Raw genomic sequence first — 27,715 nt, forward strand, 5'->3', positions numbered from 1 at the left:
CTAAGGACTTAAAATAAAGACACTAACACAATAAAGAAGTAAAACCTGATAAGAATTTATACTGGAAAGACTTCCAACTAATATTAGTGCACTAATCTGATATAAAATATTAGAGAACTAAGTCTCTACAAATAAATAAATACGTGTATAACTGAATATCTCTAAATAAGTTAGTCTGGAGTGTTAGTTTAACAGTTTGATTTCTCTAAAACATAAAGCAAAGTGTCTAAACTTCTGTTATAAGCAATTCTGGCTCCATATTAGCATAAAAAAACCAGAAAAATTATATTTTACAACATTTCTTACTGTCTGTCATACAATTCCTTCATCCCCTACACCGACCCCAAATTAAATCCAAAACCTGAACGATCTGCACTGTTTTATAACTATTAAAAAAGAAACTGCACTTGTTTTATACATCCACACACATCAGGAATCCGTCCAGAACACTTTTAACACTGACATCAGATCAAATCCAGCAGCTTCTTCTCTACTGTAAATATTTACTGAATCTAAACGCTGCCACGTCAGATTTTTCTCCAGGTTTAAACAAACTGTATTCAGTTCAGAAAAGCTGGACAAAAACATCCTGCATGGACAAAAGTATTGGGACGCCCTTTCTAATTGTTGAATTCATGTGTTTCAGCCACACCAGCTGCTAACTGGTGTCATAAAACAATCATATAACAGAAATAATATGCTTCAAACTTTGCAGCAACAGTTTAGGGAAGGCCTTTTCCTGTTGAAGCATGAAGAAAAGCTCAACAGCTCTGCAATGAACCGGAACATCATTATCAGCGCCCAGCCATACAAATGCCATCATATTTTGACTGAACAGGCACAAATTCCCACAGACATACTTCAAAGTCTTGCGAGAAGCCTTCTCAGAAGAGCGGCTGTTGTTCTAGCTGAAAAGATCACACAGAGATCACTCTGTTTTTAAAACAGGATGTCCAAATACTTTTGGCCTTATAGTGTATTCATATAACTTAACCCATGATGCCATAACATACACACACACACACACACACACACACACACACACACACAGCTACAGTAATGTTATTTTTTATTGATAAACGAGGCACTAAAAGTTTAAACTTGTTAACGTTTGTCTGCAAAGTAAATATAAAGACGTGATATTCAGCTCTATCTAGCGTAGAGCTTTGGGCTATCAAACGGAAGATTGTGGGTTCGAATCCCAGTTCTGCCAAGCAGCTATGAGCAAGGCCCTTAACCCTGCCTGCTCTGGGGCGCTGACCCTCCGCTCTGACCCCAGCTTCCTCAAGTCACAGAGTAAAAAAGTCACAGAGATCCCGAGATGGTTCTGGTGAGGTTCCGGTTCGGTTAAATTCAAACAGGTGGAAAGAATTACTTATATATTATATATACTGTATATTATAATACACTGCTATGTATCGTACGGCCATTTCGCCAATCGTGCCGTGCTAGGCATTTTGTTGACCGCAGCGAATGCAGACGGCTAACGGATATTCTTGTTTATTCAAACGGAATAACTGCAGCGTAGAACAAGCACAACGAATCTGCAGCTACACTGAGACTATCGCTCACACACACACACATACACACATGTAACAAACAATGCAGGTAAAAAAACAAAACTAATTATAAAAAATGGTGGAAAATAATTGGAATGTTTTGGCCGATTATAATACAACAAAATGTGAAATAAACGGGAGAATAATCCATCCCGGTGTGTTTCTATAACCTGCCTTCATCCCAGCGTCTCTCCCTCGTGGTTGGTTTTCCATTTTAACGGCGGGGGAACGCGACGAACTACACAGACAGAGCACGGAGATCTACATCAGCAGGTTAACAGGGAGGAAACGAACGTTTGTCTGTTTTTTATTTGTGCGCAGGAGGGTTTGCAGACGGTCCTCGACGTCCTCACGATTGCTGAGGTACGACCTCCATGAACTTCTGGCACGTCGCCGTGGCGGAGACTGGAAAATAATAAAAAAAATCAGGTCAGAGATACACCGATCAGGCATAACATTATGACCACCTTCCTAGCCAGCCTTCGCTCCCCACGTGCATCAGTGAGCCTTGGCCACCCATGACCCTGTCGCCGGTTTACCACTGTTCCTTCCTTGGACCACTTTTGATAGATACTGACCCCTGCAGACACACCCCACAAGAGCTGCAGTTTTGGAGATGCTCTGACCCAGTCGTCTAGCATCACAATCTGGCCCTTATCAAACTCGCCCAGATCCTCACGCTCGCCCATTTTTCCTGCTTCTAACATCAACTTTGAGGATAAAATGTTCACTCGCTGCCTAATATATCCCCCCCACTAACAGGTGCCGTGATGAAGAGATAATCAGTGTTATTCACTTCACCTGTCAGTGGTCATAATGTTATGCCTAGTCGGTGTATATAGATACTTTATTGATCACTAAGGAAATTAATAAACTATCATTATTTTAACAAAATAAATACACTAGAATAAATCAAGTAACAGCGATGGAAAGGAAATCCGCTGCAGAGATCCAGGTTTGAATATGAGCTGTGCTATCGCCCGGCTGGGCATCCACACAGACATGATCTGCTCTGGTCTGATATGCCTGATGTGACCCGAACCAGAATAAAGCAGCTGATGAAAATGAAATGTCTGTTTTACCAGCGCTTTATCCTGGTCAGGGTGGCGGTGGGTGCAATTCACTGGATAGGAAACACCCTGGACAGGTCGCCAGTCCATCACAGGGCAAACACACACACACACACACACACACACACACACCTAGGTGCAATTTTGGACTTTGGACTGTGGGAGGAAACCAGAGCTCCTGGAGGAAACCAAGACAGACACCGGGAGAACATGCAAACTCCACACAGAGAGGACCCGGACCGGTCCACTCGGGAATCGAACCCAGACCCTACTTGCTTTGAAGTGACAGTGTGACATCTTCCAGCTACACGCCCATGATAAGGTCTGAAGCTTAAACACAAGACTAACGGCTTTGTGTGCGCGTCTGTAATATTTCAGAAGTGAGAAGTCACTCACAGATTAGGTTCAGGAGCCATTTGGGTTTGTTCTTCCACCAGACCCCGAAGAAATAGACGGGAACGCCGGTGATGATGATCCCGAACCCGATTCCACACTCGGCCGGAGTTTTCCAGATGGAGACGATGATGAGGAACAGACACGCCAACACGAACGAGATCGGCAACAGGATGTTCACCTGCCAAAGAAGAGAAACGGTTCATGCACTATATGGCCAAAAGTATTTGGACACCCATAATAATGATTGAGTTCATGTAGTTGTTTCTGCCACATCCATTACTAATAGTTGGAAAATGATATAAGGTAAATGATATGCTGAAAGATGAAAAACATGGTTTGACTAGTTCAGTGCCCTGGTCTCAACCCAACTGAACACCGAGTTGGCTGACTGTCAAACAAATGGGCACAAATCCCCACAGACACACTCCACAGTCTTGTAGAAAGGCTTCCCACATAAGTGGATGATATTAAAGCTACGAAGGAGCTGTAGTGCCTTCCACTCTTCTGGACAGGCTTTCTGCAAGATTCTGAAGTGAGTCTGTGGGAATTTGTGCCCATTCAGTCAACAGAGCTTTCATATGGGGTTTGAATTCATCCAGACGGTCCTTCCCTAAAGTGTTATCACATATATTTTATACAAGTCAGCATGGCTCTACAGGTAAGATCTGGGCTTTGAATATTCGCAGTGCTATCAGCCTGCAGGGCATCTGCACAGACATGATTGGTTCTGTCCGGTCTAGCCACTGGGGGGTGCTGTGGCCACCTGAAATCTAGATCCTGGAGCAGCCAAGTCAATATTTATTTAGGGTGTCCAGATACTTTTGGTCATACCCCAGTCTCCCGAGGAACACAGTCTCCAACTTTGCGAGCGCGGTCGTAAATTTTCCGCCACCTTTAATGAGAACAAGCCACCAGCGGCTCCTCTGGTGGCCCCAGACTGGGCCCATACGGAGACGGGGGGGATGATAATAAACAACTGAGCGAACACAATGGATGAGGGAGGCGAAGGAGGAAAGAATGTACCCCCAGAGCAAAGGCCGAGGAAGAGGGGGGTACTTCAAAGAACCCAGCTAACCCACTCCAATACCGGCCTCAAGCAGAGGCCAATAAGAACGGGGTATTGTGTGGAAGTCCCGCCCACGGCTCACCTTGATTGGCCGTTCCAGCTCAGGCTTTTTGTAGCGCAGCCACATCATGCCGATGATTGCCAGGGCGATGCAGAGCCAGTTGAAGAAGCTGAAGAAGTTGATGACGGAGAAGATGTCGTTGGAGAAGGCGTAGAGCAGAGTCATCAAGCACTGAGGAACAAACACGACAGGAGAGACGAGTCAAAAATATAAGGACAGCACGAAAAATGCAGTAATTGCTCCCTGGCAGATTAGGTTATTTAACAGTGTGTATTTACAGTACCAGTCAAAAGTTTGGACATACCTTCTCTTCAGTGGTTTTTCTTGATTATTTTTATTTTCAACATTGTAGATTAATAATGAAGACGTCCAAACTATGAAGGAACACGTATGGAATTATGTAGTGAACAAAAAAATGTTAAACAAACCAGAATATGTTTTATATTTTACCAACTCTACCTCTGCACAGCACAACTGATGGTCTCAAACACATTAAAAAAGCAAGAAATTCCAGAAATTAACTCTAGACGAGGCACAAACGTTAATTGAAAACCGTTCCAGGTGGCACCTCATGAAGCTGATTGAGAAAATGTCAAAAAGTGTGCAAAGCTGTCATCAGAGCAAAAGATGGCTACTTTAAAGAATATAAAATATAAAACATATTCTGGTTTGTTTAACACTTTTTTTGTGTACTACATAATTCCATATGTGTTCCTTCATAGTTTGAATGTCTTCATTATTAATCTACAATGTTGAAAATAAAAAAAAAATCAAGAAAAACCACAGGAATGAGAAAGTGTGTCCAAACTTTTGACTGGTAGTGTACATGGACCCCCACCACAGACTTTCTCCAAGATTTTGAAAGATCTCTGTGGGAATTTGTGCCCATTCTGTCAATAATTCATCCCAACAGGTGTTCAGTGGGGTCGTACTATAACAGGAAGGGTCCTTCCTTAAACTGTTTTCACAATACTGGATTCATATACGAGGCAGTTATCGTTCACTGCGGGAAAAAACCAGCGCGACAGGAAAGACGAGTCAAAAAAAATAAGGACAGCTCAAAAAAGAAACTGCAGTGGTGTGAAAAAGTAATCGCCCCCTATCAGATTAGATTATTTGCCGTCCGCCGCAACACAAACTGCTCATTTCGGGTCTCGCCACGTCACCACCGGGTTCGAGTCAAGATTCAAAATAGAAAATCAAGTCTGCCTTTTCATACACGACATGGTCAAAAGTATTCGGACACTGTTTTAACTTTTGGGAAGGCTTTGCACTAGATTTCGGAGTGTGCCTGTGGGATTGCACAAACCGGATGGCATGTTTATTAAAAAAGCCATACTAGAACAAAGGGTAACGACCTTCCCCAAACTGCTGGTACATATTTAGAGGCATGAAATTTATTTTATGGTCTGACAGGAACGGGTGTGTCCGAAATATCTGAACTCAGAAATGACGTTAGCTTCAGCTCATGGACAGATGACCTTACATTCAATTGTGTGTGTGTGTGTGTGTGTGTGTGTGGACTATAAAGTTTAGCTCCTCAGGCTCTTACAGTGAAGATGAGCGAGGGCAGAGGGGTGAGCAGGTTCGGGTGGATCATGGACAGCAGGCTGGGAAGATGACCTTCACGCGACCCCACGAAGAACAACCTGACCGAAGACAGAACAACACAGACGAGGCTGTTAAGCAGAGATTTGGAAACACACACAAACACACACACTGCAAATTCCTGTTACAGTATTTGGACACCCGACCCGGCAGTGGTATCTCAATGGTTAAGGTACTGAACTAGTAATCAAAAGGTTGCTGGTTCAAGCCTCACCACCGCCAAGTTGCCACTGTTGGGCCCCTAAGCAAGGCCCTTAATTGCTCAAACTGTATCAGTCATAACTGTAAGTCATAAGTAAATGTCAAAACAGAGTGACCACTGGGACCTTTTCAGCTAGATAAACATCCACTCAAGATTTGGAAGTACGCCTGTGGGAATTTGTGCCCGTTCAGTCAAAACATGACTGCATTCTAGTTCTAGTTCTAGTTCATCCCAGAGCTGTTGAGTGGTGCTGAGGTCAGGGCTCTGTGCAGGACACGGCCTTCCCTAAACTGTTGCTCTAAAGTTGGAGGCATATCATTTCCTTTATACTGTATAAGTGATTTATTACACCTGTTAGCAACTGTTCAGGCTTAAACACATGAACTCAGTAATTAGAAGGGGCGTCCCAATACTTTTGTCCATGTAGTGTGTGTACCTGGATGACGTGAACAGTGAGCCGTTGACGGATCCGAAGCAGGAAAGTCCCACAAACACCGGGATGATCCACGCCATGGGGCCCAGGTGGTAGTTCCCAAAATCCTAAAGATAAAAAAAAACACCACACATATGGTGTAATGATATACACGTTTTATTATGCGATACATATCCTCATTGTATGCTGCATGTATGTGTGTGTGTGTGTGTGTGTGTGTGTGTACACATGCCTGGATCAGACTGGTCAAAGGAACAGATGCATATGAACACAAGACCACCGTATCAGAAATATCAAATAATAATACTATCTGTATTATAACAGATGTGTGTGTGAGTGTGTGTGTGTGTGTGTGTGTGTACGCACCACAGCAACAGCCTCAGAGTTGAGCATCTCCTCAGGACTGAGGGTGGTGAAGTACGCCAGGTTGGTGAGAACGTAGACGATGGTGACGATGGGCAGAGAGATGATGATGGCACGCGGCAGGTTTCTAACACACACACACACACACACACACGCGTTAGTGCTGTCACACAGTCAGATCATTCAAAATGTTCGCTATTGCTCAGTCGTACTTACTTGTACGGCTCGATCATTTCCTCCGTTACGAAATTCAAATAATTCCTGAAGAACAAAAAACAAAAACAGAAAATTAATGTCGAGGGTTCGAATCCCTAGAGGAGCATCAGCCAGTCGGGCATCTGCGTATAGACATGATCGACTGTGTCTGATGAAGAAATGGCTGGCCAAAGCCTCACGATAAACTGGCGTCCTCTTCGGGGTGTTACTACATCACACATGGTGACTCCGGAAAGCCGGACCCACCTGGACCCTGACCAGGATAGAGCTGTGGTGAAATATTTCTTCTTTATTAAAAACTCATGTGATGCTGGAGCTTCTTCCAAAACATGAACTATGTTGAAGAGATACATGGATGCAGAAAGAGTTGAATGCGCTGGTGCACCACCTACAGAACCCAGGTTTAAACCCGGCGTCTGAGGGTCGAGAAGCCGAAAGTATCTGGACGCCTGACTATAAATCGTGATCGTTTTAGCTTTGTACAAGACTTTGAAGTATGGCTGTGGGAATTTGTGCCTGGTAAGTCAAAACATGACAGCGTCTGTATGGCTGGGCACTGATGTGGTTCCAATTCATCCCAGAGCTGTTGAGAGGGGCTGAGGTCATGCTGGAAGAGGTAAGGGCCTTCCCTAAAGTGTTATTACAAATTGGAAGCATAGAATTGATTCATTACACCTGTTAGCAACTGGAATAAGAAGGGGCGCCCCAGCCATACAAATGCACTCATGTTTTGTCTGAATGGGCACAAATTCCCACAGACATACTTCTCAAAAGAGCGGCTGTTGTTCTAGCTGATAAGATCACACAGAGTTTGTTTTTAAAATGGGCCGGTCAGGCGTCCGAATACTTTGGGCCGTATGGAAGAGAGAACCTACCAGCCTCCGTAGGCGAACAGTCCGCTGTAGAGCGCCAGGCCGATTTTGCCGAAATCGCCGTTGGACCCTTTGAAGGAGTTCTCGGGCAGGAGCGCCACGGTGTCACCTGAGGAGCGGCGAGAGACACAACATGACATTTACTATCGGTGACGAACAGCACGGCGTGAGACGTCCACGGCGCACAAAGAACCTCCCGGAGAGCGGCCAGACCCTGGCGGTCGCTCCGAGAGACGCGTGATCTACGGTGGGCGCGGGGGTACAGGGGCAGCGACGTGAGAATGTCAGAGACAAAAGAGCTGCGAGGGATTGGCATTCTTTATCCCGGGCGCCAGCAGACTTGCTGAATCGACTGCTCGAGCAGTGTTGTTTTGGACAGGGGCGTCCTGGGAAAAGCAGGGGCGAGAACGGTCCAACATCCCTCCAACTCATCACCAGTGTTGGGAATTTCTCCCATCATGCACTTATGCTAAATCTAAATATGCCAGACTAGGAGAACAACGAAAGATCAAAGGTGGATCTTTCTCATGACATTTTGAAGTACAGCGGTACCTTATAACTCGACGCCCCTTAACCTGATCAGCGTGTGAATATGAGCTGAATCTGCATCAGTGCGGAATAAGCGTCAGATCCAGGGTTACAGCTCCACATGTATCTGTGTTTATCTGGATTCTCCTCCCTGTTTCACTTTTAAACTTGTGTTACAGCTCCAGCTTCTGAGAAATGGTGAGAATCAGAATCAGCTTCTCCCAGAGTCTAAAACGCTTCTGGTTGAAAATAAAGCTTAACGTGGTTTAATGTAGTAAAAGAAGGAGACAGGAGCACTAAACTTCTCTTCATTATTACTGCTCATAAGTTCCTCCACTAATCATATTCCTCACTCGCTGTTTTACTACAATAAGTCACGGTGAGTTTTGTGCACCGTCGTCACAGCAAATATCGCAGAAGCGGTTTTGTCTCTTCTCGTGTGAATGCGCCGGTGCTGAAGGGAATACGGTATTCCAAGATCAAGCATCTCCACCACTAAGAAGCGTCAGGAAACAATAAAGAAGTAAATGTTTTATAAAGTGCAGCTTTTATTGTATTTTTATTGATGTTTAACTGTTTGTAATTGTATTTCAGTGTGTTTATACTATATTTGTGTTATTTTCAGTGTTTAAGTGTCAAAAACAACCTCATTATTTTACGAGACTAAAATATCTGCAGCTCCACGGGACCATGGACGCATTAACAGGTTTCCCAAACATCCTTATGGGGAAAAATACCTCGAAACTCAACATCTGTAAAACTCGACGTTACTCCCAGAACCGATTGAGGTTGAGTTTCGAGGTACCGCTGTATATCTGTGGGGAGTTTGTGCCCTATCGGTCAAAACGTAGATGTTACGGTTCATTACGAAGCCGTTCCGTAGGGGGCGAAATCTGGAGTTGCACAGGGGCCTTCCCTAAACTGTTGCTGCACATTTGGAAGCATAAAATCTCCTTTATATGAATGATGTATTACTCCTCTTAGCACCTGTCGTGCCTGAAACACATACATTAAAAATTAGAAGGGGCGTCCCTATACTTTTGCCCATACAGGATGCAAAAGTCGAGGGGTGTGAATACTTTCTGAAGCTATGGTCAGTTCCACAGACGTGAAAGTCATCTGACCGGCGTGGAGTGAATGAACAGAGGAACGTGTGGGTGGCACACGAGGGAAAGAAATTCGGAGAAGCTCATGTGACACTCGAGTGTGATCAGCGGTGTGATTGTGGGGCCCCGGGGCCGAGGGGCACATGATGCAGGAGAGGAAATGTGTGAGGGATATAGCCTGAGAGAAACCGACTAAACACACACACACACACATACTGACCGCACAATGTATAGCAACCTCATATTTTGTGTAACTAAGAGAGCAGCTTGTTTGTTTACACTGGTGTAAATACTTAGTATTGATGGAAACGCGCAGATCTCCTTTTTTTCTTTTATTTTTTCTCCTGTTTTATTGTCTTCCGCTGCTGGAGACCCTGATCACGCCCGAGGAGGGTATATTCACCTGCCCCATGCCCCCTCCGACACATGTGCAGTGCCGTGACCCCTTTTTATTCGCTCGTACCTCACCGGATTCGCACAAGTGCTGATCTCCATGCCCCTCCACTTCTGTACAGGTGCCTCCAGCTACTAACCTGGGTTGTAACACAATGTCGAAGACCCCGCCCACTTTTTAGTCCGGCCTTTCCCACCCAGCAGGCACTAGGGGGCGCCCAGACGACCGGTAGCAGAGCTGAGATTCGAACTCGCGGAGCTTGCTAGCGAAATGTCTTTTTTTATTTCCTGGGTTTGTTTTACATGACCTTCAAATGGGCGCTCAGGTGGCGCGGTGGTCCGTTACACCAGCTTACCAACACTGGGACCCGGGTTCAGATCTAACATGTTAAGTGTCTTGTTATAAACCTGGTTTATTTTCTGTTTGGCATGCAGTGTGGTGGAAGTCCAACTCTAAGAAGACTGACAGTAACAGCACAGGAAGTTCTTTTATGTCCGTTTGATGTTTTAGCACACGTTTGCTAATATTAGCACATATCAACTTCCTGTTTGGCAGATTCTGAGCTGTTTGGGTAAACGGCTCCCTGATCCCAGTTTTCAGCTGCAGCACGACAGTTAGTCCTGGAACAACCCGGGGTTTAGCGTAATAACAACCCTGAGATCATCCAGGATCCAACCTGCTGAAGATCTGAGCCGGGGTTTATGGGACGCTTGTTAGTAATTGATGGGATTTGTGCTTCCCTTTCATTCTTAAGAACCTAAAGTAAAAGTAAAGTCAGCTAAAGCTAACACACACACACACACACACACACACACACACACACGTCTGGTACCTGAACAAACACCTGTAGGTGCGCTGGTGGTTCTGTACTGAATAAAACATGGAGGTTTCACGTTACGTTCACGCTGAGAGACCGTAGTGCTGCTTTCTTACAGCATGGAAACCTCTGTGTCCATCCATCCATCCATCCACCAATCTATCTGTCCATCCATCCATCCATCCACCAATCTATCTGTCCATCCATCCATCCATCCACCAATCTATCTGTCCATCCATCCACCAATCTATCTGTCCATCCATCCATCAATCTATCTGTCCATCCATCCATCAATCTATCTGTCCATCCATCCATCAATCTATCTGTCCATCCATCCATCCACTAATCTATCTGTCCATCCATCCATCCGTCCATCCATCCATCCATCCATCTATCTGTCCGTCCGTCCGTCCATCCATCCATCCATCCATCTATCTGTCCATCCATCCACTAATCTATCTGTCCATCCATCCATCCATCTGTCCATCCATCCATCCATCCATCTATCTGTCCATCTATCTGTCCATCCATCCATCAATCTATCTGTCCATCCATCCATCCATCCATCTATCTGTCCATCCATCCATCCACTAATCTATCTGTCCATCCATCCATCCATCTATCTGTCCATCCATCCATCCATCTATCTGTCCATCCATCCATCCATCTATCTGTCCATCCATCCATCCACTAATCTATCTGTCCATCCATCCATCCATCCATCTATCTGTCCATCCATCCATCCACTAATCTATCTGTCCATCCATCCATCCATCCATCTATCTGTCCATCCATCCATTCATCCATCCATCTGTCTATCCATCCATCCATCCATCTATCTGTCCATCTATCCATCCACTAATCTATCTGTCCATCCATCCATCCATCCATACATCTATCTGTCCATCCATCCATTCATCCATCTATCTGTCCATCCATCCATCCATCTATCTGTCCATCCATCCATCCACTAATCTATCTGTCCATCCATCCATCTATCTGTCCATCCATCCATCCACTAATCTATCTGTCCATCCATCAATCTATCTGTCCATCCATCCATCCACTGTCCTGATTTGGATACGCCTAATTTCCCTACACACACGTGCTATAGGTCTCAGGCATGAACACCATGCAAAGTTGATATGATACGCTCTCTGTGTTCCTCCACCACCTTCAGCATGACTTCCAATTCTGGATAATTACAGTGAAAGTAACAGCTTGTGGTGGGGCTTGAACCGGCAACCTTCTAAAACCTAGTCCATGTTCTGTCGTCAACTGAAAGCTTAACCAGCCTGGTGGCACATCTCAGTCTTATGCAAAAGTTTTAACACCCCGTTCACCTTCCACGTTTTACTGCACACGGTCCTGCACCATGTTTACATATTTCTGATTAATCTGGAATATCGGACGCAAAAAAAATGACCACAGGCTGCTTATTTCCATTTCATTTCCATCAAACGCTTCATACTGGTCGGGATTGTGTCAGTTCCAGTCTCACCCAGAAACACAGACATAGACAATCGTGTCCGGCTGATAGCACAGCCGAGATTCGAACCCGGATCTCAGCAGGTTATGAGCTAGATCATGGGCTAGGGTTCACCTGATGACCAGACGCGCCCCTCACACCAAAATGATATGTGCTAACTGCACAGACAGACCCGAGTGTGTGTGTGTGTGTGTGTGTGTGTGTATGCGTGTTGCGTGTTCCTGGTACCCGTGTGTATGTGTGATATGTGTGTTTCTGTGAAATAACCTACAGGTGTGACTTTGTATATCCATGGTGTGTGTGTGTGTGTGTTTGTGTGTGTGTTCCTGGTATTCCATTTGCTGTGTGTGTGTGTGTGTGTGTGTTTCTAAGAAATGACCAATAGGTGCGACTTTGTGTCTATGTGGAGTGTGTGTGTGTTTCTAAGAAATGACCAATAGGTGCGACTTTGTGTCTATGTGGAGTGTGTGTGTGTTTCTGTGATAGTCTGGTTGTATGTGAGGTGCAGGCATGTGTGCGTTTCAGTGAAATGACCTATTTGTGCAACATTGTGTCTATATGTGTGTGTGTTCCTGGTACTCTGTGTGTGTTTCTGTGATAGTCTGGTTGTGTGTGTGTGTGTGTGTGTGTTTCTGTGACACTCTGGTTGTGTGTGTGTGTGTGTGTTTCTGTAATATTCTGGTTGTGTGTGTGTGTGTGTGTGTGTGTTTCTGTGACACTCTGGTTGTGTGTGTGTGTGTGTGTGTGTTTCTGTGACACTCTGGTTGTGTGTGTGTGTGTGTGTGTGTGTTTCTGTGACACTCTGGTTGTGTGTGTGTGTGTGTGTTTCTGTAATATTCTGGTTGTGTGTGTGTGTTTCTGTGACACTCTGGTTGTGTGTGTGTGTGTGTGTTTCTGTAATATTCTGGTTGTGTGTGTGTGTTTCTGTGACACTCTGGTTGTGTGTGTGTGTGTGTGTTTCTGTAATATTCTGGTTGTGTGTGTGTGTGTGTGTGTGTTTCTGTGACACTCTGGTTGTGTGTGTGTGTGTGTGTGTGTTTCTGTGATAGTCTGGTTGTGTGTGTGTGTGTGTGTGTGTTTCTGTGACACTCTGGTTGTGTGTGTGTGTGTGTGTTTCTGTAATATTCTGGTTGTGTGTGTGTGTTTCTGTGACACTCTGGTTGTGTGTGTGTGTGTGTGTGTTTCTGTGATATTCTGGTTGTGTGTGTGTGTGTTTCTGTGATACTTTGTGTGTGTAAAGTGTGTGTTCTTGTGATAGTCTGGTTGCGTGTGTGTGTGTGTGTGTGTGTTTCTGTGATATTCTGGTTGTGTGTGTGTGTGTGTGTTTCTGTAATATTCTGGTTGTGTGTGTGTGTGTGTGTGTTTCTGTGACACTCTGGTTGTGTGTGTGTGTGTGTGTTTCTGTAATATTCTGGTTGTGTGTGTGTGTTTCTGTGACACTCTGGTTGTGTGTGTGTGTGTGTGTTTCTGTGATATTCTGGTTGTGTGTGTGTGTGTTTCTGTGATACTTTGTGTGTGTAAAGTGTGTGTTCTTGTGATAGTCTGGTTGCGTGTGTGTGTGTGTGTGTGTGTGTTTCTGTGATATTCTGGTTGTGTGTGTGTGTGTGTGTGTGTTTCTGTAATATTCTGGTTGTGTGTGTGTGTGTGTGTGTTTCTGTGACACTCTGGTTGTGTGTGTGTGTGTGTGTTTCTGTAATATTCTGGTTGTGTGTGTGTGTGTGTTTCTGTGATATTCTGGTTGTGTGTGTGTGTGTGTTTCTGTGATATTCTGGTTGTGTGTGTGTGTGTTTCTGTGATATTCTGGTTGTGTGTGTGTGTGTTTCTGTAATATTCTGGTTGTGTGTGTGTGTGTTTCTGTAATATTCTGGTTGTGTGTGTGTGTGTTTCTGTGACACTCTGGTTGTGTGTGTGTGTGTTTCTGTAATATTCTGGTTGTGTGTGTGTGTGTGTGTTTCTGTGACACTCTGGTTGTGTGTGTGTGTGTTTCTGTAATATTCTGGTTGTGTGTGTGTGTTTCTGTGACACTCTGGTTGTGTGTGTGTGTGTGTGTGTTTCTGTAATATTCTGGTTGTGTGTGTGTGTGTGTGTGTTTCTGTGACACTGGTTGTGTGTGTGTGTGTGTGTTTCTGTGACACTGGTTGTGTGTGTGTGTGTGTGTTTCTGTAATATTCTGGTTGTGTGTGTGTGTGTGTGTGTTTCTGTGACACTGGTTGTGTGTGTGTGTGTGTGTTTCTGTGACTCTGGTTGTGTGTGTGTGTGTGTGTTTCTGTAATATTCTGGTTGTGTGTGTGTGTGTTTCTGTAATATTCTGGTTGTGTGTGTGTGTGTGTGTGTGTGTGTGTGTGTGTGTTTCTGTGACACTCTGGTTGTGTGTGTGTGTTTCTGTGACACTCTGGTTGTGTGTGTGTTTCTGTGACACTGGTTGTGTGTGTGTGTGTTTCTGTAATATTCTGGTTGTGTGTGTGTGTGTGTGTTTTTCTGTGACACTCTGGTTGTGTGTGTGTGTTTCTGTAATATTCTGGTTGTGTGTGTGTGTGTTTTTCTGTGACACTGGTTGTGTGTGTGTGTGTTTCTGTAATATTCTGGTTGTGTGTGTGTGTGTGTTTTTCTGTGACACTGGTTGTGTGTGTGTGTGTTTCTGTAATATTCTGTTTGTGTGTGTGTGTGTTTCTGTAATATTCTGGTTGTGTGTGTGTGTGTGTGTGTTTCTGTGACACTCTGGTTGTGTGTGTGTGTTTCTGTGACACTCTGGTTGTGTGTGTGTTTCTGTGACACTCTGGTTGTGTGTGTGTGTGTTTCTGTAATATTCTGGTTGTGTGTGTGTGTGTTTTTCTGTGACACTGGTTGTGTGTGTGTGTGTTTCTGTAATATTCTGGTTGTGTGTGTGTGTGTGTTTTTCTGTGACACTGGTTGTGTGTGTGTGTGTTTCTGTAATATTCTGTTTGTGTGTGTGTGTGTTTCTGTGACACTCTGGTTGTGTGTGTGTGTTTCTGTGACACTCTGGTTGTGTGTGTGTGTGTTTCTGTAATATTCTGGTTGTGTGTGTGTGTGTTTCTGTAATATTCTGGTTGTGTGTGTGTGTGTGTTTTTCTGTGACACTGGTTGTGTGTGTGTGTGTTTCTGTAATATTCTGTTTGTGTGTGTGTGTGTGTGTTTTTCTGTGACACTGGTTGTGTGTGTGTGTGTGTGTTTCTGTGACACTCTGGTTGTGTGTGTGTGTTTCTGTGACACTGGTTGTGTGTGTGTGTGTTTCTGTGACACTGGTTGTGTGTGTGTGTTTCTGTGACACTGGTTGTGTGTGTGTGTGTGTGTGTGTTTCTGTGACACTGGTTGTGTGTGTGTGTTTCTGTGACTGGTTGTGTGTGTGTGTGTGTGTTTCTGTGACACTGGTTGTGTGTGTGTGTGTGTGTGTGTTTCTGTGACACTGGTTGTGTGTGTGTGTGTGTGTTTCTGTGACACTGGTTGTGTGTGTGTGTTTCTGTGACACTGGTTGTGTGTGTGTGTGTGTGTGTTTCTGTGACACTCTGGTTGTGTGTGTGTGTGTTTCTGTAATATTCTGGTTGTGTGTGTGTGTGTTTCTGTAATATTCTGGTTGTGTGTGTGTGTGTGTTTCTGTAATATTCTGGTTGTGTGTGTGTGTGTTTCTGTAATATTCTGGTTGTGTGTGTGTGTGTGTTTCTGTGACACTCTGGTTGTGTGTGTGTGTGTGTGTGTGTGTGTTTCTGTAATATTCTGGTTGTGTGTGTGTGTGTGTTTGTGTTCTCACTTGTAAAGGACTTAACAGCAGATTATTAAGCATTTGTTTATCTTTACCAAACACACACACACACACACACACAAACTCTTTTTTAACTTAGAAACACAAATGAACACGTGTACACGTGAACACACCCTCAACAGTTCCAAAAGTTTGTGTGAATAAGCAGGAGGTTAATCCTTTTTCTGCAGGATTAGTGCACACACACACACACACACACACACACACACACACACACATTGGTGTATTGGCTTTGTAAAGTATATGAAATTATAATCAGACTACAACTATCCTCATCCTTATCGATAAACAATTTTTTTCATGTGAGTGAATAATTGTGACGCCGCTGACCGACTTCCAGTTGTAATACATGCACTCAAACTGGCCACATTTATACGGGCACAGAGACGTTACCAGCTATAGCCAGTGCTAACGTCTAATGAGGAATTAGGAGGCCGGGCCACAAAGTAAATGACGTTCTAGAAAAATTTACACCGTCGAATAGCCACAATAATTGCTAACAGGAAATTATATGCTTCTGACTTTTAGGGAACAGTTTAGGGAAGGCCGATTCCCAGCATGTTCCAGCATGACTGCACCCCTGTGCACAAAGCAAAGCTCTATACTCCTTTAGACAGCCTTAGAATGAACTGGAACATCAACTGAGATTTTATAGACAGACATCAGAGCCCAGAATTACAAAAGCTCTTTTGAATGAATGGGCACAAGTTCCCACAGACTCTAGGACCGTGTCATGGTGTGGCGAATATGTTACCAGCTGTACCAGGGTGCCACCCGGTCTTAATCTGTTTATTTAGATGTTTTTAGGAAGGCGCGTTTTTCTTTTTTCCTGATGTCGACCTTCTCTTTGTCGGGTTGACCTACATCCTGCCTTTCTTCTGACTCAGCTGCTCTGTGGGCACACCTGAAGCTTAGCAGCTAGGTGTGTGTGCGTGTGTATGTGGAAGGTGTGTTGCATCAGCCGCTCCTGATTGGCCGGGCGGCTCTAACGGCTGCTGATTCACAAATCTCTCACCGCCAGGTTTCAGGTTTTCAGCTCCGTGTGATGACTAACGAGCCAATAATGTAAAACACGGGTAGAATTTGGACCCCGGAGCACAAACCGAACGCCGTGATGAATCGTATTATCTGGGATATTCTGGGTTTTGATCTCTCCGAGTTCGGATCTCAGATCTGCTGCCCGTAGGCTGGGCGCCCCCTAGCGACCACTAGTCTGCTGGGTGGGAAAAGACCGGACTAAAAAGAAAGTGGGCGTGGTCTTCGAGGCAGTGTAAGGACCCTGGTTAGAATCCCGAGGTGACTGTACAGAAGTGGTGATCAGCGCGTGACTCTCCATGCACGAGACCGATTCACCGAAGAACAGGAGAATAAGAAGGCGTCGGTGGAGCGCGCACGCGTCTGCGGGAGGGCGTGTCAGGAGAATATACCCTCCATACGCCATTGGGGTCTCCAGCGGAGGAAGAGGAACTGGAAAAATAATACATAGTAATAGTGAATCATGGAGAAGTAAAACTGAGGTGGTTCGTTTTAGAGAAACTCAACGTGATGCAGCTAACAGAGTTCCACAGAGGCTCAGATAAAAAAAGCGATCGTTGATGTCGGTGCAGAGACCGAGTGTGTGGCGTCTAACCTTTGCCGATCTGCACGAAGCCGATGATGATGATGATTCCCAGGGCGAAGAGCTTGGCGGCGGCGAAGGCGTCCTGCACCCTGGTGGCGGCCCGGACGCTGTAGCAGTTGATGGCGGTCAGTAACACTGCAAACGAAGCAAAACAGAAATGACGATGACGTTTATATTTTAGGCCTATAGCAAACGCTTTTATTTATTCAAAGCGACTTACAGTACATACTGTCTAAGCAATTGAGGGTTAAGGGCCTTGCTTAAGGGCCCAACAGGTGCAACCTGGCAGTAGTGGGTCTTGAACCAGCGACCCTTTAATTACTGGTCCAGTACCGTAACCTCTAGGCTACAACAGAATAAAAGCATACAAAGCAAACTGTATCGACAACACGTTTATTTACGCTATATGACCAAAAGTATTTGGACACCTGACCATGAGCTTGTCAGACATCCCAAACAAAGTGGTCTGTGGGAATTTGTGCATTTCTAATGCCAACTAAAGCCAGGCTAGAAAGCCTCAGTTGATGTTCCGGTTCATCTCAGAGCTGCTGAGTGAGGCTGAAGTAGGGCTGGGCGATATATCGAGATTTTATAAAATATCGATATATTTTCATACGCGATATGAGATAAGACAATATCGCATATATCGATATAGATGTTGCGTTCCAGTTAGATCCGACAGTTCGTCTTTCTCTTCTCCCAGTTAGTCTCTGCACATGTTCACCTGCCCCGCCGCTCTCCCTCACTGCCCCGCCCCTCTCTCCCTCACTGCCCCGCCCCTCTCCCTCACCTGCCCCGCCTCTCTCCCTCACTGAACACAACTCACCCCTCCCCACCGCTTCACCAGTAAGTCCTGCAGGCAGCGATAGCATGGAGACGGATAAAGACATGACAGAAGCTATCGAGGAGGAGCTGCTTACTAAAAAGAATAATAATGACTCTTTTTGGAATTATTTGGAGATGGTTCGAATTCAAAGTGTCAGATGAGCAGCAGAATAATGTATTCTGTAGAGAATGTCGAAAACAAGTCCAGACAAAAGGTTCCAGCTCCGTGTACCTTCATTCGTTTTTCACTTCAAATCCCAAAGTTAAAAAACAAGAAAACGAGTCGTTATTCGTTTCAAAAACCAACACAAGCGCATGCACGCGCTGACATGCACGTATTTACTTCACATTAAGTGTTGAGAAAGTAATAATAACGTAGCGGTGCGTCTCCTGTTGTTCTGACTCTTGTGTTTGTATATGTGATGTGCATATATTTGCTCTATCTGTAAATCCAAAGCGACTTACGGTACTGTTACAGTATACAGTCTGAGCAATTGAGGGTTAGGGGCCTTGCTTAAGGGCCCAACAGCAGCAACTTGGCAGTGGTGGGGCTTGAACCAGTGACCTTCTGACTACTAGTCCAGTACTTTAACCACTAGGCTACAGCTTGCCCTGGAACGAACCAGTTCAGCTAGAACAATAGCTGCTCTTCTGAGAAGGTTTCTTACAAGGTTTTTAAGTAGGTCTGTGGGAATTTGTGCCCATTTATATATAAAGAGGGCAGCATTTCTATGTCTGGGCACTGATGTTGATGTGAGCTGTTGAGTGTGGCTGAGGTCAGGGGTCTGTGCAGGACACTGGAGTTTCTTTATATAGTTTGCTTTGGGCACAGGGGCGCAGTCATGCTGGAACAGGACAGGACCTTCCCTAAACTGCTGCTGCAAAGTCTGAAGCACAGACTCTCCTTTATATATTGAATTGATTGATTAATTTATCCTTTATATAGTTGATTTATTGAAGAGAGAGGTGCATGATCCAATTTTTTTTCATAAGGAACTCAGGCCTGGGCTCACAGTCGACTGACCGAGCTGGTCAGGATGGTAAAGCTGGGTGGCTCTTCCAGGCAAGAAACAGGACGGAACATTCCCCAAACTGTTGCACCAAAGTCAGACGCACACAGTTTCCCTCAACTTCTACCAAACAACCCAAAGTATTAAAACAACACCAGTTTAATATTCCTCCTCCATCGCGCTTCACAGGTGGCTTTGTGAATTCAAGTAGCGTTTTCCAGACATCTGCTGAACCTACAATCGTCCACCGGGCTGCGCAATATTAAAGCACGACTATTAAAGCAGAGCGCTTGCTTTGTGCTGGAACAGCCTTCCCTAAACTGTTGCTGCGTATGAGCTGGAAGCATGTTTTCCTTTATATTAGTGATTTATTACACCTGTTAGTAACTGTTGTGGCTGAAACCTGAATTGAATAATTAAAAGGGGTGTCCAGATACTTTTGTCCATATTGTGTACACTAGATGGGTAATACAGCATCCGTGACATGTGGAACGACAGCCAAGTGACGTACACACACACACACACACACACACACACACACACAGCTCTTGTAAACGTCAGCGACACGAAACAGACGTCAGCACGATCAGGTAACACATATAATGGAGCAGAGCCGCCGCAGGTAAACAACTAGACCGGCAGAGCGAGGTCACGCCTAGAAGCGGTGCGTCTCACCGGCTTCACAGAGACGCCCGAGAAACTTCCCGCCAGCCTTGCATCATCCAACTGCAGCACGGCATGATGGGTGTTAAGCAAATCCTCTAATCCTCACATCCTTCGCCAGATACAAATGAGAAACAGACGTGTGCCGCCCCCTGTGGCGCACCCTGTGGCGCACGGTACCCATCATGTGGTATCATCAAAACACATGGGTTCGATTTATGGAACACGACTATGAGGATTCACGTCATTCGTCTACAGAAGCCTTGGTGAGGCTGGCTCACAGTCGGAGTTACAGTTCATCTCAAAGCTGGTGAATACTGAGCAGGTCAGGATGGTGAAGCCTAGTGGCTCATTTTCTTGAAACAGTTTAATATTCCTCCTCCACCGCGCTTCACAGGTGGCTTTGTGAATTCAAGTAGCGTTTTCCAGACATCTGCTGAACCTTCATTCGTCCACTAGGGTGCGCAATATTAAAGCACGACTATTAAAGCAGAGAATGTCCGAGAGCGGTGTGCCGTACACCACGATCCTGGTGAACATTTCTTGTGCCGACGTTTGTTCCAGAGGAAGAAGCTTAATGGCCGAGCTGTCGTTGCTTCTGGAGGTTTCTACTTCATGATAATAGCAAACTGTAGCGTGGCAGCGGCAGCAGGGCGTCTCGTAAGGGTCACCGAGCCTCTTAGTACCCATTCTACAGTCAGTGATGGTCTATAAAGACGCCTGGATGCTTGATATGAGGCTGAAATAGCCAAACCTATTTGTGTGTGTGTGTGTGTGTGACATGTCATGTGACATCAAGTCATTTCAAATGATTAACCAACAAACACTTCAACACATCAAAGCACGCTAGCCGCCCGAAAACAAAGAGGTCTTGTACTGAGCGACCATTCACGAGTGACACACACACACACACACAAAGAAACCTATGTAGAGTGTATGCCAGAAAATATACTGCTGCACACCCAATTACACACACACAAATGCACACAGTCCGACTGACCATCACATACTGGGAGAGTGGGCCCCTCACTGACCGACCCACAGGGGCGCCATTATCAGAGCGCCGGTTATCAGAGCCGCGTTGTGTAAAACAGGTCAACGGAAATAACACGGCTGGGCTAAACCAACACCCAGTACCGCCGCACAAACAGCAGAGGATTCCGTCCATCCTGCACCGAAGCGTTTGTAGCCTCGTTCTAACGGCTCGCAAAGTAGCTGCGCTCCGGGAACGCAGGGGTCGACATCGAATCCGAGTTCGACTTGGGTCAGTTTAAAGTTACAACCATACTAAAAACGTTCCCATCTGATTTTAGGGCCAAATGTCACAGCATACACAACTGAAAGTCAAAAATATTAAAAATGTATTTATTTATTTATTTGGGTTTTAACAGCAAGTTTAACACATATGTGTAATTTTTTTCTATTTTATTTCTGCATTTTCCCCCAATTTAGCGTAGTCAATCTGTCTCCTGCTGCTGGTGGATCCCTGATTGCAGTCGAGGTGGTGGGTATATTGCTGCAGACGCCTCCTCCGACCCGCGCGGAACCCTTTTTCACCCGTGCACTCTGCACAGACACCTCCCTATCTGCCAATCAGGGTCCTTACACAACGTTCGAAGAACCCACCCACATAGTCCGGTCATCCCACCCTAACAGAACCGTGTCTGCTGCAGGCACTGCCAATTATGCCCGCTAGATGGCGCCCAGCTGACCGGTGGCAACATCTCGGCGCTGGTGTGCTATAGCGGAATATCCCGCTACGCCACCTGGGCACCTGTACATACGTGTCATTTAATGACAAAAATAAGCATTAAGTTTCTGTCTGTTTATTTTATCTTGTCTTTATATTTTGACTTCTTTTATATTTGTATGGTTGTGAGGTATGTTAAAACTGTTCCTGTGTCAGGCATGTATACTTGTTGAAAGCAAAAAATAATAAAAATTAAGGTAAAGTCACAGGGTAAAGACAAACCGAAATGAATTTTATACACTTCTAAAACCCCTCTGTTTTCTCTAATGATTTTAAGCCGGCATAAAAATATTCACAAATAAAACAGATAAAAACTTGATCACATTTGAGTGGTAACTCAGCGCTTCAGGAACTGGACTAGTGATCAAAAGGTCACTTCACATGCAACAATTTTCTCCAATCCGTGTGAATTCTGATTCATTCTGATTATAGGTGAAGACTCGGTGTTCATAATGTGGAGAGTGGCCGTCTTGGGTCCCCTCTGGGACGCACCGCCTGCTTAGCGTGCTTACGTTTACGTCCACGCTACGAGCAATCCCGTCCAAAATGACGTGCATGTGTTGAGTACCGCTTAGTCTACAAGTTACCGTGACAACCAGCATCACCTGAGTCCAGTCAGAGTAAGACGAGCAGCAGGACGTTACCTGAGATACAGTCGGCGTGTTTGTTTATCTTAAATGGCTTTAAAATGATGGCGGACTCAGAAAAACGTTCATGTTTACTTAATAAAGACGGAGCGAGAGGAAGACGTCGTGCCCCGCTAATTATTTCTAAATCTTTTAAAGTTAACAGTATAAACGTCATCTCTTCTGCAGAACAGCTTTTCACTCGTAGCATATAAAATAAACATTTCTATTTCAAATTACTGGAACAGTCCTTCCACCTAAACCAGGGCCGGGGGAGCTATATAAATATTACTCTTGTCTTTTCTTGCCCAATTTTCCTCCCAATTTAGTCGTATCCAATTACCCGACTGCATTACGCTTCCTCTCTAGTGACTAACACTCTTCCGCCGACGTGTGTGGGTTCATATGGGGATCCATATCGCGCATTGAGAGTCACACACTGATCTCAATTATCAGCCAGCAGAGGTCGTAACTGCAGCAGTTTTGAGCCAATGGTCGTCCGTGTGGGCGCCCAGCCTGCCGGTAACAGAGCTGAGATTCGAACTTGCGAGTGATTTTACCGCTGCGCCACCTGAGCGCCCCACCCGTGTTAAACTTTTGGTCACAAGGTGTAAAGCAACAGTGCACTTTTAACACCAGTTGGTAAAGATGCCCACAGAAATGGGGACCCCATCCAGATCGCCCACAGACTGGACCACACCGTCTAACCGTACTCGCCTACGACTGGACGCAACGTGGGTCCCCCTGCAATCGGATTCCCGTTATTGTTCTGCGTCTCCCGTCTCGTTTAATGGTTCAGGTTCTCCGCGCTCCATCACATGCTTTGGTTTGAGAGGATTAAGTCTGTGACCAACAGCAACAGATTATCAGATCCCACAAACAGCGTTAAGACTCTCGTACGGCTTGTACAGGTTCCAGCTTCGGGATGGAGGGGGGAGGACGCTGGAACAATAGTAGCGTGGAAGCGGTAATACAACGGTTGTGTGTTTTTGCCAGACCGTTAGCCATAAGCACCAGTACTAATCCCTGACTAATCCAGACTGGTTACACCATTTTGCAGCCAAACTAAACCGCACGTTTAGCTTCTCATTAAGCGCTCAGAACCAGCACCTTCACCACTTCCCTTAAGGCTCTTCAAAAATACGACCCTAATTATAGAAAATGAACCACATTCCTTCAACTTTGTGGCAACAGTTTGGGCGTGGCCGTTTCTTGCTCCAGCATGACTGTGCCGGCATGCACAAAGACGTGGTTTGATAAGTTTGGTATGAATGGACCACAGTGGACTGCGCTAATCCCCGACCTCGACCCCACTGAGCACCTTTATGATGCGTTCATTGTGAGGCAAAACTTCCAGCGCATTCCAAAACCGTTCCACACTCTTTTGGACAAATATGATTCCTTACATTTATTAAAGGTACAAAATACAAAATACTGTTAAATCTTCTGTGATTTACGCTTTATGTATGATGACATACAGACTAAAGGCACAAAAAACCTTTAAATCAACTCTAACAAGATTAAAGGTCATGACATAGAGCTACATAGAACTGTTATTAATGCTTCATACTCCCTGTAGAGTGCACTACATACAGCTTTTCATAACCTCACCCATCCTATACAGTGCACTACATAGAGCTTCATAGAGCTTTTATTAATGATTCGTCCCTATTTTACAGTTTACTACATGGAGCTACATAGAGCATTTAATAACAGTATCCTCATTTTACAGTTTACTACATAGAGCTACATAGTGCACTACATAGTTTTATTAAGCTCATCCTGCTTTTACAGTGAGCTACATAGAGCTACATAAAGCTGTTAACAGCCTCACCCTTCCTATTCAGTGCACTACACAGAGCTGCACAGAGCTGTTACTAGCCTCACCCTCACTATATAGTGCACTACACAGAGCTACATAGAGCTCTTATTAACGCTTCGTCCTCCCTATACAGTGCACTACTTAGAGCTACATAGAACTTTTATCAATGCTTTGTCATCCCTATATAATGCACTACACAGAGCTACATAGAGCTTTTCATAACCTCACCCCATACAATGCACTACATAGAGCTAAACAAAGCTACATAGAGCTTTTAATAATGTCTAATCCTTCCTATATAGTGCACTACATAGAGCTACGCAGACCTACATAGAGCTTTTAATGTCTTATCCTCCCTATACAGTGCACTACATAGAGTTAAACAGAGCTACATAGAGCTTTTAATAATGTCTCATCCTGCCTATACAGTGCACTACATAGAGCTACGCAGAGCTCTACATAGAGCTACACAGAGCATGTATTGACCTTATCCTCCCTATACATTGCACTACATAGAGCTATGCAGAGCTACATAGAGCTATTAATAATTACATACATACAGATACACATACATACAGATACACAGAGCATTTAATAAGTGTCCTCCCTATATAGTGAACTACATAGAGCTACATAGAGCTGTTACTAGCCTCACCCATTCCTATGTAGTGCACTACATAGAGCTAAACAGAGCTACATAGAGCTTTTAATAAAGTCTCACCCTTCCTATAGTGCACTACATACAGATACACAGAGCTACTTAAAGCTTTTAATAATGTCTCATCCTCCCTATAGTGAACTACACAGAGCTACATAGAGCTGTTAGTAGCCTCACCCTCTCTGTATAATGCACTACATACAGATACACAGAGCATTTAATAAGTGTCCTCCCTATATAGTGAACTACATAGAGCTACATAGAGCTGTTACTAGCCTCACCCCCTTCTTAGGGCCTGTGGTAGCCTAGTGGGTAGAGCTTTGGGCTATCAACCGGAAGATTGGCGGTTCAAATCCAGGCTCTGCTATGTAGCCACTGTTGGGTCCTTGAGCAAGGCCCTTAACCCTGTCTGCTCCAGGGGCGCCGTAAGTTGGCTGACCCTGCGCTCTGACCCCAGCTTCCAACACCAGCTGGGATATGCGAAGAAAGAATTTCATTGTACTGTACACCCGTATATGTATATATGACAAATAAAGGATATCTTTCTATCTCTCTTATGTAGTGCACTACATAGAGCTAAACAGAGCTACATAGAGCTTTTAATAAAGTCTCATCCTTCCTATAGTGCACTACATACAGATACACAGAGCTACTTAAAGCTTTTAATAATGTCTCATCCTCCCTATAGTGAACAACACAGAGCTACACAGAGCTGTTACTAGCCTCACCCTCTCTGTATAATGCACTACATGAACCACAGGAAGTTCGTTGAAGCGCAGTTATGAGATGATGAAACAGCGCTGCACGTTTTCACCACCCGCATCCTCCTCCTCCTCCTCCTCCTCCTCCAGCAGCAACAGCGCCACTCATCCCTCACACTCATCACACTCATCACCCCACTCCAGTGAAATCACTTCACCTTATTGCGTCAGTGCACCACCACGTGCTTCAACAAAGAGACCGCGTGGAAAAACGCGCAAACACACAGCGTGAGAGAGCATCAGTGCGCATGGTGGAGAGTGTGCAGGGGGTGAAAACATGTCAGTCCATCATCATACATCATACTGATTATACTAGATATACAAATTCTAAATATACAGGACATGTACAAACTGTATTTTTGTACTACATTTATTTATAATAGCTTTAATTATGCTTTTGAGGCTATGTGAAATAATTTACATGTATTATTTAAAGCTTTGTGATCACAAGCACATCAATCATGTTCATAATAATGATTAAATTAAAAAATAATCACAATAAATAAAGATGCTTCTTAATATGCAAACTTGCACCACCTGATATTAAACTTAGAACTATTTCAGTACCGACTAGTGTTTGAATTTAAGCTTAAATTTCTCCAGGCATCCAAAAACACTTGTTCAATATTCTGGAGTGTCCTGTCAAGGGTTCTTTGTGATGGTTGTACTTAACAAGGCTGTAGCCATGAATGAAATTTTCCAAGTAGGGTTCCTGTCATTCTAAAACATCACTGCTGTATCAAGAACTAATGGGAACACTAATATTACCCCAATATATTGTGATTACAACCTTGGTGCTTAAAAACAGGGTGATATACAGAACCCCAAATTAAATACGAGAGTATGATCAGGCAGGGTACCAGAACTCAGAACCCTATATTGCTGGACAGATCCTAAGGGTGGAGCTGAGCTACTAGATTGGTACCAGTGCCAGTTAACAATTTAGTGGGAACTGAAAAGTGTACAAGTCAATACCCACAGATACCAGCTACCTAAAGAGACTGGGTACCAGTTTGGACCTCATCATAATTATGTGTTAGGAGTGTCGGTACTCCTGGATGAAAGTGTCACTTTTAAAAACAGAGGCTGGCAACTAGTTTGGTACCAGTGCCAGACACAACCAGGCCAGACTTTGGTGTGTGTCATGGGTGAAGTAACTGGCTACCATGCAGTTCAGGACCTCAAGTGGGACAGTAGGTGCTCAGATGCACATCCTTAATGATGCAATGCCAGGCTACCAGTTTGGTACTGGTGCCACCATAGCTTGGCTACTCGTGAATGAAAGGGAAGGATACTAGTTTGGTACTGGATTCCAAAAATAAGAGTGAATACTCACGGATGCACAAGCAGGCTACCAGTTTGGCCCCAGTTTCGGGCACCGGGCACGCCGGGAACAAAGGCTTGAGCAGGTAGGTGGCAAACACATAAGCCACGATGTACTGGGAGGAAGGTCTGATAATAAGAAGCTCAATCCAGAGCTTGAGAAAGGCCGGAAGAGAACCATACACCTCCAGGATGTAGGCATAGTCCCCGCCGGATTTGGTGATGGTGGTGCCCAGTTCTGCGTAACAGAGCGCGCCTATGGTGGAGAACACGCCGCATATCGTCCAGACCACCAGCGACAAGCCCACCGATCCAGCCTCCTTCACCACCCCGGTGGGTGTCACGAAGATCCCCGAGCCGATGATGGTGCCCACGATGATGGCCACACCGTTCAACAGCGTGATGGTCCGCTGCAGGACCACCGTCTCCTCTCCCGTCTCGGTGCCACCTGCCTTGGCTGAGCTGCCGTTCTCCCCACCGAGCATCTTCTCCGCCGCCTCCTCACCCTGGTTCACCGACGTGTTCGAGCTCCTCTTCTTCAGACCCGACATCTTTGGTCCACGAATCAGTTTTGGATCACACAGATCAGACGGCGTGGAAGGAAACACGCAGTACAGTCGCGCTCCACGAGTCACGCAGCGTGGCAGGTTCGGATGAATGAGTGAAAGTCAGCGCGCAGGGAAGCCTTAAAGCTGGAA

The 27,715-nt window shown here is 45.0% G+C and overlaps 1 protein-coding gene across 1 annotated transcript; it reads right to left on the reverse strand.

Annotated features, from left to right (window-relative positions):
* Positions 1-94: 94 nt before the first annotated feature.
* slc7a5 (solute carrier family 7 member 5) lies at positions 95-27,656 on the reverse strand. The gene is made up of 10 exons (XM_063000310.1): positions 27,031-27,656; positions 17,589-17,714; positions 7,850-7,955; positions 6,975-7,019; positions 6,762-6,885; positions 6,399-6,502; positions 5,705-5,801; positions 4,174-4,323; positions 3,026-3,203; positions 95-1,964 (listed from the first exon to the last, which is right to left on the reverse strand). The coding sequence occupies exons 1-10, from the start codon at positions 27,566-27,568 to the stop codon at positions 1,909-1,911; spliced, it is 1,524 nt and encodes a 507-aa protein (XP_062856380.1). The 5' UTR covers positions 27,569-27,656; the 3' UTR covers positions 95-1,908.
* Positions 27,657-27,715: the final 59 nt, after the last annotated feature.

The sequence above is a fragment of the Trichomycterus rosablanca genome, chromosome 8, assembly GCF_030014385.1.
Source record: "Trichomycterus rosablanca isolate fTriRos1 chromosome 8, fTriRos1.hap1, whole genome shotgun sequence".
NCBI classification, from domain to species: Eukaryota; Metazoa; Chordata; class Actinopteri; order Siluriformes; family Trichomycteridae; genus Trichomycterus; species Trichomycterus rosablanca.